Consider the following 14,065-nt stretch of genomic DNA (forward strand, 5'->3'; position numbering starts at 1 on the left):
CCTACTTAACTCAGTGGTTAGAGTATTGCTTTCATACGGCGGGAGTCATTGGTTCAAATCCAATAGTAGGTAGGACTTATTAGATACCGAAGTAAATGGTATCTAATAAGTTTTTTGACCCACCCTCCCTAAAATATTATATTGATTTTTTATTTAATTTTTGAATTCCGTTGTATCAAAATTGGATTCTGCTTGATTGAATTCACTCGACAAAATCCAATCTAAATAGGATTTAGAAACAGAACTTATTTTGATTATTCGAACGAACCAAATAGTTATGAAATCATATTGACAGCCTCTACTCTTGTCCTAGCCCGGCGGAGAGCTAGATTTGCCTCAATTATTTGTCTCTTTCCTTCAGCTTTTCTAAAATTAGCTTCTGCTAGTTCACGAGTTTGTTTAGCTTCTTCTGGATCAATATCACTACCTCTTTCTGCATCATTTACTAAAACTAGTGTTGAATTGAATCGTACTAGTCTCTACTGGGGATTATTACTCATTTTTGTACTTGCTGTTTTATTTTCCAATTATTTCTTCAATTAGGAAAACGAAAGAAAATAAATAATAATTCTAGGCATTGTATTAGTTCATTCGGAAGGATCTCATCTCATAATTATCCATGACTGTTTATGTCTCTAGCACGACCACTTGATAAAATTGGAGGGAAGTGGAGTAAATGGCCGATACTACTGGAAGGATTCCTCTTTGGATAATAGGTACTGTAACTGGTATTCTTGTGATTGGTTTAATAGGTATTTTCTTTTATGGTTCATATTCCGGATTAGGTTCATCCCTGTAGTAATCGGATGAATTGAGTTGTAGACGTAAGAACCCAACGGGATTCCCTTCTTTGTTTGTCTGATTCGAGGGGAAAGGGGCTTGATTCACATAGAAATTCCGAAACTATGGGCCTAGTTGAAGTGAAAAGATCTGAATTCCTATTGATTTTCATGTACTTCTCTGTTGTCATTTTATTTTCAATATCAATAAAGTGATATAAATATTTACCAAACATATTTTATTACACGCTCAATTATTTATCTGTTCAATACCACGTATAATGTGGTTGTGCATAGTTTTTTATATACATTTCTATTGAATTAAATCGTTTTTAAAAAATGATATCATATTTAAGCTTCAAATTTTCTTTGTATTAAAATCATTGTTTTCAGTATTAAAAAAATAATTGTCTGAGCTTCACAAAAAATACCACTCATTGAAATATACGATTCATTATTACACCACCCCGTGTTTTTTTCTTGATTTTATTTTAGAATGTAGGAGAAAAACATAAAGACCTATATTTTGACTGACCAATTTAAAATCAATATACCAAAGTATTAGTAGAAGAGTAGATCTCTTGTGAGACAGTCTCACGAATCTTTATCTCTGAGACGGGTCAACCCTACCGATATTTACAATAAAAGTAATAATCTTAGCATAAAAAGTAATACTTTTCATGGATGACCCAAATAAGATATTCGCCTCACAAAATACGACCCGTGAGACCGTCTCATACAAATTTTTGCCTTAACAAAAATACTCATATTTAGTGATATCAACTTTGAAATTCTCACTAACAATATCAATATAAACATATACATATACATATTCAGATTGGCATATTATGTTACAATTAGTGCACCAACTGCATTTCCTTTGCTGGAGAAGTTTTATTTACCCTAACCAATCGGCCAGGTGATACGGGCTCCTTGAAGATACTTTTTTTTAATCTTTATGTCAACACCAGAAGCCTCTTTTTAACACATTATAAGCCTCTTTTTGGCAGCACAAATATCGGACCAAGTTCTCAGGCCCCATGCCATCTCTAAAGATATGGCCATACACATGCCATAGACCCTCAACAGTGCTATCATAACTTTGATTCAAATCCACATGTTGGAGCAACACAAGAACACAATTGCTTTAACTAACACAAACTTCTACTGTTAAAAGTATTATCATACATTACAACTATCCCATTCAAATGTGGGCCGCGAAAACACCTCATAATCTAGGGATCCATGTATTACATTGTCAACACTCTGTATGCCTTGCAATACAGCAGGCTGAAACACATCGTGATCATAAGGCAAAAGCTTGTATATTACTAACAATCCGAGAGTGAATATGGCCTGAAGCTTTGTGGAGTCTCCATGAACTGAAAAGAACAATAGCATTGATAGAAGGAACAAGTCGACACAAAACCTCATGATACATAGTACAGTATCCATCAACCTTCCGTCGTTTCCAGCAGGAAAGCCTCGAACTCTGTATACAAATAGGAAGTTGTATTTATCGACAACGTATCTATATCCAAAATAAACTGCACCAACTGGAACCACGAGGGGGGAGAATAATGAATAAATGAGGGTCAGGGCGAAGATTGTGAGATTAAAGGCATAGTATTGTGCGAAATCAAATGCTTGTTTGGGAACTGGAGATGTCTGGCTCCTGACTGGAGGGTACTCAGACAGATCATGCCCGGAAAAATGTGTTGTTGTCGGAGAGGAACCGTTTGAGAACGTGTTTTCGCCGACCATGACCTCAGATATTCGTTCACCTAGAAGGGGTCTCTGCAAGTTATCTATGTCTTGTTGCAGAGGATAATCTTCAATTCGCTCGGGTACCAGCTGAAGCATGTCATTCTTTCGAAACTTCCTAAGATTATTTTTAATCCACGGTATTGGAGACAGTAGGTCAAAAGATATACCCAAGAAAGTGCTTGTAATGAGAAATGCAAGACAGGAGAGGCATGATCTCGACAAGAAAGAAGAACTCAGATATCGTTCGATTCGTTTGCAATCTTCTCCATCCAAATAACACCTGCTCATTTTTAAAATAGCACTTTCTAAAGATGACTCAACCAAAGCCCTCAAGAGAATGAGGTTCACCAGAAAAAAGCACACCATCTTTAACAATGCAGCCCTTTGCTGGCTAGACACGGTAAGATGACGTTCAAACCTCGAAAGGTATGAAAGAGCAGATGGAATCACCAGATACATACTCACAAAAATAATAACATTGGGCAGAAACTGAAAAAGTATGGCTATAACCCAGCTCGAGCTCTGCAACCATGTCAACCACAGCTGAGCATTATCTATTGCTTCTGCGTTAATAATCCTGGCTGCACTCTTTATGGCACTAATTACTGCGAGTGGAGAACTGAAAAACAAAAGCATCAACAGCAGGCAAGTGTTTACAATCACTTTCCGTAGTTTTAAAGAAAATTTTGAGGATCCTAAATGGTTCCAGTATATGTCACTTGCCAATGGAGCTCTCTCCACTTTCCATTGGTTCCTTTGGAGTTGCAACTCTGTCAATGAGAAGAACCTCCCGACCCGCCTCCTCTTCTCGGTTCGGAAATCCTGCACCGCCTTATTAGCAGTGTAAACATCTTTAAATACCACAAATGCAACTCCAGCACCCCTTGCTCGTCCCTCTTTATATACTGCCATTTCCATCTCCAGTTGAGCTCTCAACTCTTGAAATTTCCTTAAGCTATCCTCATCTGAAAAACCCAGTTCATCAACCACCTTGTACCACAAATCCTTTGCTCTCCTCCAAAGAAACTGAAACCTCTCCAGCAAACCCCTTTTCTCCCTTTGATCATCAACATATTCATTCTCATTTGTCAAGCCCTTGGCCTCAATTGTTGCCACCAACTTGGATATTTTCTCCCTCACCCTCGTCAAATCTGTAGCTAAATCATCCAAAGCACACAAATCCATAGGTACAACTACTTTATAAATCTTCCCAGGGTACCTATGCTGAAAATACTCCAGTAATGGAGTGTCATTAAAGCCTAAAGTTTTTGGAACCCCATGAACCATGATTGTAAAAATTGCACTTGAATGTGAGCTAGGATCACTTGGATTTCCATTCCCATCTCTAAACCTCGTTATCCTCAATCTACTTTCAATCACATTTATACCATAATGCACCAAAAAAACAATGAAAACGACAAAAATGAAATGCACCCAAAGCAAACTAGAACCTTTAACAATATGATTTATCGTAGTCTTCGAGAATTCATCAGAAATAGGAGCTCTACCGAAATAAATATTCACGGGTAGCATAACCATGACAGCAAGTGCGGCGAGAAAGAGGAGAATACCGGAGCTGCCCCCTTCAATCAGGAGAAACTGGGCGGCATCAGCACCACAGTGATGCGAAATCTCGACGCTGGTGGCATGCCACACAGCAAGAAGCTTGGAGGCTATGGCCGTGGATCCCGGCAGGCGGCGGTGATCGACGCGCAGCTTGACGAAGACAAAGATCAATAGGCAGGTGATGGCGCCAACAGCCGAGATATTGAGTAAGTATTGGATGTTCCCGTACCAAGCGTTGTCGAAAGCTCCGTCACCGTCGACGTCGCCGGAAGAAGGCGGCGGGGAGAGGGTTGTGGGGGAAAATAAAGGGGGATCCATGTTCTAGATTTCGGGAAAAAAACTAGAATTTTTTATTCGAATTTAACAGCAAAGGATTTTATGAACGGAAATTGGGAAATCAATAATCAGTAAAGATTGAAGCTTGATTGCATTTGCATTTCTAGGGCAAAGGGTTTTTAGACTTAGGAGAGCCGACGAACCTCCCTCCCCTTTTTTACGTTTACCCATGACAAAATAATATAACTTATCAATCTAGAATTTTAATAATTTCTATGAAGTTTAAAAATCTAAAATTATTCGATCTAAATTTTTATACAATCTATAAAAATCTAATGTTATTCAATGTAAATTTTTGTAAAATTTTAAAAAATCATGTGGTATTTAAATTTGACTTTTAAAACTCTACAAAAGTTTATAGATATTCAAAATGCCAATAGACTTTTAATAACTCTATCAAATTCTATTAAGTACAATAATTATAGCTTAAGATACAACAATAAAATGTCAAAAAATGTCTTTAATTCAACCTATAGATTTAGATGTTTATTTAAGTAAGAAATCTCTCAAACTCACATACTCAATATAAACACTATTTTTTCTCATCCATTTATTTTTTTTATTTGTACTTTTTAAAAACATAATTTTTTTATTAATAACAATAATTTAAAATTAAAATTATTAACATTGTTCATTTTATTTTTGAATTTCTAACCACAAAATCTCATAAAATATAAAATTATATTTATTGAAATTTTTTTAAAAAAATTACACTACATAGTAAAAAAAATTAATATTTTATTGAATAAATTGAAAATAATAATTATTTTTAATAAATAAAATTTATTTTTTTATTAATTATTAAATAACATTTGATGTTTAATTATTTTTTATAATTTTAGGAGAATGTATTGATTCTAAATTTTAAATAATTTTTATTAATAATAATGAATATACTATTTATTAAATATAAATTGGAGCTTGGCCAATATATTTAAAATTGCTTTCATCAATCAAACTTAGAAAATAGTTAGTGTCTTCAATATGTCTCAACAAAATCAACACGAGTAGCTTTCTTGTGAGACTGTCTCACGAATTTTTATCTGTGAGACGGGTTAACCCTACCGATATTCACAATAAAAAATAATATTTTTAACATAAAAAAAATATTTTTCATGGATGACTCAAATAAGATATATATCTCACGAAAGACGACTCGTGAAACCGTCTCACACAAGTTTCTGCAAACCGAGACAATCTCATCAGAGAATGCGACAAATCGAACAAAGAAACTAACAATTTTTTGAGTTGGTTTTATCTTTTATCTCATTGTCACGCTTTTTCGCTTGCTTCGGTCTTATCGATGTTGAGACCAATAAATTGGGAGAGGCCATCCAATCAATAATGAATCGAGGAGAATGAAAAATTAAAAAGGGACAATGTGTAAATTGGTGAATCAGGGAGTGCAAAATAAGTTTTTGGTTGTGTTAGGAAAATGCACATTAAAATTTTATGACATAGAAATTGGACATAAAAAATTTATTTATTTATTTTTAAAAAACATTTAACAAATAAAATCGTGTTAAGTTTAGTTAGTAGGATTCGAGTTTAGAGTTTTTCAGTTAAAATCGGGTTCGAGTTGAACAATTTTCATGCATCAACCCGTCTCGAACTCACCAGATACACCCGAATTGACACCGTAGTTTATGATCAATGATTTTTCTGCAATTTAGCATAATGGGTGAAATCTCTGTTGTTTTCTTTGTAGTTCTTAATTTAGTTATTGTTTTGGAGTTTTTTTAGCATCCAGAAGAATAGTTTTATTATTCGAAAATATTTAAAAAATAAATATGATTTCGGAAAAGAAAGAGTCGTTTTAGCGCAGTTCAGTTGTCAGTTCACTTGCCTATTTGCTTGAAAATTTATCGTGACTTTTATGGAAGACGACGCACGCTTCGATATGCACGCGCCATTTACATTTGATCCTGTGAATCTTGGATCATTAGAACCCTAGGAATCAATTCCACTGTAAGAATTAACCGTCCGGTAGAAAATTGTCCTGTAAAAAGATGAAGTTTGGCTCTTTTCCGATAAACTTCCAGAAGAAAAGGTCGGCAAGAAAGAGGCGTGTTGAGTTTTGTAGCCAAGAGTCCTTGTTTCCAGGCAATTAATTATTCCTTACTTGAGCCCTCTATTTCTTTTATCTAAAATTTTATTTTTTCGAACTGGGAATTTCATGTAGATACTGGAATTTTTCATTTCGTTGAGCTAGGGTTTGTTTAGATATAGCAAAATGTGGTCCATTCATTTGTTAATTTCGCCGTTCTTGGATACCAGGCGCGGGAGAAAATTCAAAGGGTTTTACGGCGACCAGGAGTCGAGATCAAAGCAATGGTTTGTCTCAAATGCCAATTTTAACGTTTTGTTTATTTATAAAAGTGAATGTTGTATTGAATTCAGCTTATCTTTGTCACATTGGAACTTTGTAGGTTTATGCCTTTTTTATTTTTCAGTCATAATAGCTTGAAATTCAAATTACAAGTGCAAAAGACAGTAGAATTTTATGATTTCATATGCATAAATTGTTGTTTGCCTTCTTAAACAAGAGGCTGTTTTCTTGTGCAAAATGTGATGTAGGCTCTGTTTGTTTCCTTCTTCAAGTTTTTATCCAGAGCCGCAAATGCTTGAATTTCTGAATTGTTTTTCATAGAAGTCACATTTGTGCTAATAATTTGATTGAAAATATATAATGCAAAATGGCCTTTGAGGAACTCATGGAGTTGAACTTGAGAAAAGCATCAAATGTGGTGTTAATTGTCCTACATCGGTTGGATAAATAACTTTGGAGTTGTATATATGGGTTTGGACAATCCTCCTCCCTTGAGCTAGCTTTTGGGGTTGAGTTAGGTCCAAGTTCCAATCTTAACATTGTATCAGAGCCCGGGTTCCACCGTTATGTGTTGGACTGCCTATAATTAGGCCACCCGTTCTGCCTATAATTGAGTCATTTGTAAACTCCACGCTCCAGATGTTCATTCCTGGGCGTGAGAGGGGTGTGTTAATTGTCCCACATCGGTTGGATATATGAGCTTGGACAATCCTCCCCGCTTGAGCTAGCTTTTGGGGTTGAGTTAGGTCCAAGTTCCAATCTTAACATGTGGTAGCGTTGAGTTATTCTGGAACGGTCACTTGGATTTCTTGTTAGTAAGTTTGAAGATGTGGAGATTTTCCATAAGGGTTCCTGTAAGCTATACTGATGTGAACAGGAAATGAATAAGGAGCAAAATGTGACTAATTTTCCTTTATAATTTATTTGGTTTGATGAGTTTTTGAAAATATAAGAAAAATGGAAGGCAAATGATCTTTGGATTATGGAACAAATGCCAAATTAGGTCGTTTAAGCATGAAAGAGGCTTAACAATTACGTATTCACCAATTGGGAAATCAAACTAAATTGTGGAAACCGTAGAATCATTTTATATGTATTGTTATTCAAAAAGCTAAAGCGACATGCCTTACATTGAATGGTTGCCAATCATGGTTAAATCTGAATTCCACGCTTCGAAGGATTGGTCATTTGGTTGAACGATGAAATTGAACCAGCGCATGCTCTGTTCTTGTTAATATAAAAATCTTTGTTCTCATAGTTCCCTCATAACATGTGAACAATGTGAATTTTTTTATGGGTATAATGGTGCAGTGGATCACATATTTTTTAATTTTGATTTTAGGTGGATACAACAACGCGGTGAAGTATTATGTGCGAGTTATGTCAAGTCAATGTGTCTCTGAGGAGCTAGAAAGCCTCACAGGACCCGAAAAATGAAAGCTCCTCAGTAGACGTTTACCGAATTTGTTATCCCCTCGAGGTCCAAGATCAAAAGGAAAAGTTGCAAGGAAGGGAGGAGTGCCATTTAGTCACAACACTGGTATATTCAATAATTTTATATGTTGTATATGTTTTACCCATTAAATACTCCGATACATTGCAGTAATTATCTTTTCTTTCGAAATATAGTGCTTGTCCTGTTTTTTTTTTAATGCATCTTTACTAAAATATGTTGAGAAATCTGCTGAAGCTCCTAAATATTGGGTTTTCGGAAACTCTTTTTCGTATTAGCTATGATGGATATAATTTTATGTTCCTACACATTTGTGATTTTTGAAGTTTGAAAATTAGCTATATTGTTAGAACTTATCGGATCAGCTTGGAACCGATTCTGCTTTAAATTATTATTTGAAGTTCTGAGTACCTCGAGTTAACCCATAACTAAAAAGACTCGAATCGTTGAATATCATCTATTGTGATAAACTTCTGTTAATAATTAGTAGTGAGTTGATTTAGGATGTAGTTGATAAGGCTTCTTTTTCAAAGGATGCGTGAACATACATGGTCAATCTTTCAAAATTTTCAGCTTTGTTGAGTTTTTGGAGAAATGTTCTTTATTCCTCAACTACTGCTTTGATTAAATTTGATGGATTTGTAAAAGTTCAAATCCTTTAATTCTTACTCTTTTTTTCTCCATACAAATATTTACAATTGCTTTAAAGATGAAATGAATCATAAATAGTGGATTTGGCCGAAATTTTCTGGTGAATGAATTGAATGTAAGCTCTAATTATTAATTTATAATTTAAAATTTAAAATTTAAAACAGGGAATCTCTTGTATTATGTTTGGATAACAAAAAATATTTGATTTGTAGATGGAAATTGTGGAATTGGAGAGGTTTCTGCCGGAAGAATATCCAATGAACTAAAGAGGACTCGTGCATCTTTAAAGAGCCGGAAGAGGAAAAATAAGCAAAAGGATGAGTCAGGTGATTCTGAAGAAATTATTCCCAGTCGTATTCGTTTTCGTGGGCAAGCGAGGAGGGCTCGGGACAGCTCTAATACAGGATCCACTGAACGGACAAAGTTGGACTCTGCTACATTCCTTCACTACTTCATGTAAGGTCTTTGGTTAACATTGCTTTAAAGAGGGCTATTAATTCATTCTGTTGAATTTTATTTAGCAATGATATAATTTTATGTAGTAAGTTCTTTCATAGAATTTTATATGGCAAAGATAGAATGCAACACTATGCGGTACTTTCCTGGTTTACTTATGAAAGTCTATATACATGTAGGCATATATGGAATGATTTTTCTGAAGAAAAGTTGAAGTCTGTTGCATTTTTCGACCCTTTATGGTTTAATTTGTATGCTGATGAAAGAAATAGATCGATGGTTCTGGATTGGATCAAGGGAATCGGCATATTCTTGAAGAAATATGTTTTGGTTCCAATCGTACTCTGGTATGTGCTTCTTTGAACTTATTCAACAAATAACCAGAAGTATAATTTATTTTGGTATTTAGTATGTGCATATCATTTTGGTAGGTCTCATTGGAGTCTCTTGATCTTCTGCAACTTGGGCGAAGGTCTGGATTCGGAAAATGGCACTCCTTGCTTGCTATTGCTGGATTCGTTGCATGCAATAGGTCCTAAGCGACTTGAGCCTCTAATAAGAAGGTATTTTTTCCCTAAAATTTTGGACTCTTACATGGTTTACAAAAATTAGAGTACACTTGGTGTACAAACCTATTGGAGGACAGAAGGGGCAATTGTTGCTCTTCAACTAGTATCATGCTTCAGGTTTATTTTATGTTGTACCTAGAAAAATATGATGTGTATAACTATAACATATGTTATTGAATGTATTGAAACATATGTGGGTTTTACATTAAATATATGTAAAACTCATTAAGTTCAACGGCCTATGATAAATTGGGTTATCTTTATTTTTTAAAATCAGTGTAATATAATGGTTCACTACAATATAACTTAATTATAATGGGTGTTCTTTTTAAAACAATTTATTTCTTTCGCAGACTCCTCTCAGACATATACAAAATAGAGGGAAGAACAGAAACTAGAGAACAACTTAAAAAAATGCCTCTCTTGATTTCTAAGGTACATTTTTCATGTCCATTGTCGCTTTGGAAAGCAATCAAATTTCGTACAAAATTGTTGTTATTAGGTTAAAGTGGTGATTGTTAATGTTGTTGTATACCTTTTTTTTCCTTCTCGAATGCATGTTGAAATTTGACTTTTTCCCCTAAAGTTCTCCGAGTTTTGGGCGACCCAGGAGCCCTCACCAGTGGCGGAGCCACATAAACATTTAAGCCCTGGTAGCCCAACTTTTTTTACAAAAATTTATATGTAAATTTTGTATAATTTTAGAATTAGCCCGGGTAGATCAATTTAAAATATTAAAAGATTTTAAAGTTTAAAATTCTAGCCCGGGCAGAGCCATGTTTCTGGCTCCGCCACTGGCCCTCACCATATCTGTCACACCATTACTCTATACTTGACATGATTACTATAATCAAAATAGGATTTGAATGTTATATCTATATTATGAAGTAATTCAATCAAGAACATCAATTTGACGGTTTATAAAAATTTTGGCATGATGTCCCTATATTTCAATACACCAACACTCAAGCAATAATAACAATATGTACATATAATCATTTCCTTCTATACAAACATATTATGTATCATTATACTCATAGACATACATATTGTAAAACTTGTTTCAAACCCTGACATTAAATTCATTATAATGCATATGCGGGAAGCTATACAATAAGAAGTCCCGGTTCTTGTCGAGGTGAGGCACGTCACAAGCATCCATTGGCGAACCGACATCCTATGTATCTTCAGTACCTGATCCTGTAATACATGAGCTACGTGAGTTTATAAAACTCAATAAGTTGGCACTTGTACGTATCAATATGCGTCGAAGGAACATACATATCAAGTCGTGAACAACAATGAATCTTTAAACCATGTCATATCATAGCATATATTCATGTTCATTTTTGTACTTGAGCCTCATTAGCAACCTCTGGCAACCCCACGCCCCATGAACATATATTGGCCAATAGCTTTTGTGGACTTAAAACCACCCATGATGTCAACAAGCTCTATATCATATAAAATCAGTCCTTTTCTTTTCATGTTCATGTTTGTGTTCATGACATAGCACCCCTCTTCAATATTCATGAGTTCCTTTCATATTTAATACATAACAATGGAATATGGTGCTATGTTTCATCAATAAACATACTAACAATGTACATATAGCAATAATCAATGGGAAGCATTTGAAATCATAATATTACTCATATATTACTTCAAGAACATGCCAACTTACTGTCCAAGCGTAAGAACACTGGTTTGAGACGATGTTTCTCGCTCCTATGCTGTCAAACATATCAATAATTCAATTACTATGTCTATTCTAGGTGAAGTTTGCTCCTCTACATTAATAATAACCAAAAGAGATAAAAACTTACACCCTTATGAAGTTCTTGTGATGGAGAACTAAGTTCCTACTTCAAAATGATGAAAGAAATGAAGAAGACAGCTTTTGGAGGAAGGGTTTCTTGGTTTACTTCGAGTTTTTGCTGATAAAGGAAGGAAGGTACTGAAGAAATGGCTTAGAAACTCGAAACTTATCCTTTCTTATACTCAGCGGCGCTCGGGACAGTCATTTTCTACCGCCCGAGTACGGAATGTTCTGTAAAAATACTGAGCTTGAAATGCACCGGCGCTCGGGTGGTCATTTTCTACCGCTCGAGCGCCACATGTTCTGCCTCTGCGCACTACTTCATCAAAGATTGCTCCAGAAACGTCTCTTCCGTTCATAATCTGAAAAAGTGGTAAACATGAAAGTTGTAGCCCTAGTCTTGGCTTGAATTTCCAATTGGTTTCAGGTCATTTGGAGGTTTGAGTAAAAACTTATGCTCAATCTACCAAAATATATCATTGTAGGAATGACGATACACACGACACACTTCGGGGCACTTTTGCTTGTTTTCCACAATGATTTGGACAAAACCCAAAACATGAAAGTTGTAGCATTATATCTTAGCTTTCTAATGGTTATGGTCTCACACAATTTGGATCAATATTCAAATGATTATGCTAAAACCCGTAAGAACTACCATATTTTCATCTCATTTCCTGTCAACTTCATTACACTACTTCTACCTACACATCTTACTATCACTATTTAAACTCATATTCATTCTCAATACACTATGGGCAATCTAGAAATCATATTCAATCTCAATATCGATATCTCAATCATCACGTGAAATCTAATGAGCTAAATAACTACATAATAAATGACATAAGCGCATTATTATCATTTGTACGAGTAACCGGGCATTACAATATCTGCCCCCACTCAGTTTGTTACTCTCATTTAATGAGACTTGATGTTTAGGTACCACAGCAGAAGAAGGGCGATGAATGTGGATACATAGTTCTCTGCTACGTAAGCTTGTTCGTAGAGTGTGCTCCTGAAAATTTCAGCACATCCAATGGCTACCCTTATTTCGTGAGTTCCATCTCTTGCTATTTTTTGTCAAGTCCACTGTGATTCGGAACCATTTCAATTCTTGATACTGTGATGCAGATGAATAAAGATTGGTTTACCGTTGAAGGACTCGAGTCTTTTTACGAAAGGCTCGATTCTTTTCCTCCCGTCTCAAATGATCACGATGATTCTGCTTCAATGGATTCTGGTGCATGCGTTGAAACTATTTCTGGAGACAAGAGTTGTGGTAATGCGGTTATTTGTCTAGACTATAACTGAATCAGACCTTTGTGTTGTATGAAAGTTGGTGCATTAGCTTAATATGGCTGTGAAAGAATTTAGTTCGTATATGATTAGTTGATCGAATTGTAAGATGGTGTTAAAGTTAAGAAAATCAAAGTAAAGACGATGGGCACGGTTACATATTGAGGATCTGAGTCGAACTTAAAAAACTAATCAGCTCAAACAATAGGTGCACATAAATTTTGTTGGATAATTATATTTTTCATTGATGGATTGATCAAAATAGTCAACCTGTTTAATTTCCTTTTTGCAGTTAATCGGAAGTATAGGAGATGTTGATTGTAAAAATAAGTTTGGAATAACATATTAATGGACTGTTGTCTCGATTCTCGAACATGTGAAGCAAAGGAGATGTTGATGTAAAAATATTTATATTTGACTTTTAATTTCGAAGCAAAAGCAAATAATCAGGGCAGAAGTCGATAGGCACGGGACAATTGGATCTGTCAAAGCATTTTGCATCATATCCTATTCTTGATTTGGGCTAAAATTTTGTCCAATGGTCCAAGAGGATAAACGTAATATTGGGCTTGAAATACAACCCATTTTTATCATTGCAATCCTTAGATGGCCAGTTAAGGGTTTATATTCCAACATGTCGATTATGGTTAATCGGTCCATGGACCATATGATGGTTTCAGGTTAATCTGGGTTTAAACTAAACATTAAGAGCCGAGACGATCTCACGAATCTTTATATATGAGACGAGTCAATTTTACTGATATTCACAATAAAAAGTAATATTCTTAGCTATAAAAGTAATATTTTTCATGAATAACCCAAATAAGAGATCCGGCAAAATACGATCCGTGAGATTATCTCACACAAGTTTTTGTCAAACATTAAAAGTTAATCAAATATACATGATATTTTGATTACTTATAACTAATTCGATATCAAAATTTTAAGCTTGGAACAATTTGTAACTTCTTTGATATTATGATCTTAAGTTTGGAACAATTTATCAATGAACATATTCATAATTAATACAAACCAGCGAAC

The 14,065-nt window shown here is 34.8% G+C and overlaps 2 protein-coding genes across 4 annotated transcripts; one reads left to right on the forward strand and one right to left on the reverse strand.

The window, feature by feature from the left end:
* Positions 1 to 1,899: 1,899 nt before the first annotated feature.
* On the reverse strand, positions 1,900 to 4,610 carry LOC142524207 (hyperosmolality-gated Ca2+ permeable channel 4.1-like). The gene has a single exon (XM_075628051.1). The coding sequence runs from the start codon at positions 4,428 to 4,430 to the stop codon at positions 1,962 to 1,964; it is 2,469 nt and encodes an 822-aa protein (XP_075484166.1). The 5' UTR covers positions 4,431 to 4,610; the 3' UTR covers positions 1,900 to 1,961.
* A 1,511-nt stretch (positions 4,611 to 6,121) lies between these two features.
* Positions 6,122 to 13,110, forward strand: LOC142524212 (putative ubiquitin-like-specific protease 2A). 3 transcript variants are annotated; one of them, XM_075628087.1, is made up of 9 exons: positions 6,122 to 6,551; positions 6,726 to 6,782; positions 8,120 to 8,341; positions 9,094 to 9,337; positions 9,517 to 9,684; positions 9,769 to 9,900; positions 10,260 to 10,341; positions 12,668 to 12,781; positions 12,860 to 13,110. In XM_075628087.1, coding segments are annotated over exons 4-9 (678 nt in total). In that variant the 5' UTR covers positions 6,122 to 6,551; positions 6,726 to 6,782; positions 8,120 to 8,341; positions 9,094 to 9,335; the 3' UTR covers positions 13,040 to 13,110. The 3 variants fall into 3 exon arrangements, with proteins under 3 accessions (XP_075484202.1, XP_075484181.1, XP_075484192.1); XM_075628066.1 differs by having other exon boundaries at positions 8,120 to 8,317; XM_075628077.1 differs by lacking the exon at positions 6,726 to 6,782 and having other exon boundaries at positions 8,120 to 8,317.
* The last annotated feature ends 955 nt before the right edge of the window (positions 13,111 to 14,065 follow it).

This window comes from Primulina tabacum, chromosome 2 (genome assembly GCF_025594145.1).
Source record: "Primulina tabacum isolate GXHZ01 chromosome 2, ASM2559414v2, whole genome shotgun sequence".
Classification (NCBI taxonomy): Eukaryota; Viridiplantae; Streptophyta; class Magnoliopsida; order Lamiales; family Gesneriaceae; genus Primulina; species Primulina tabacum.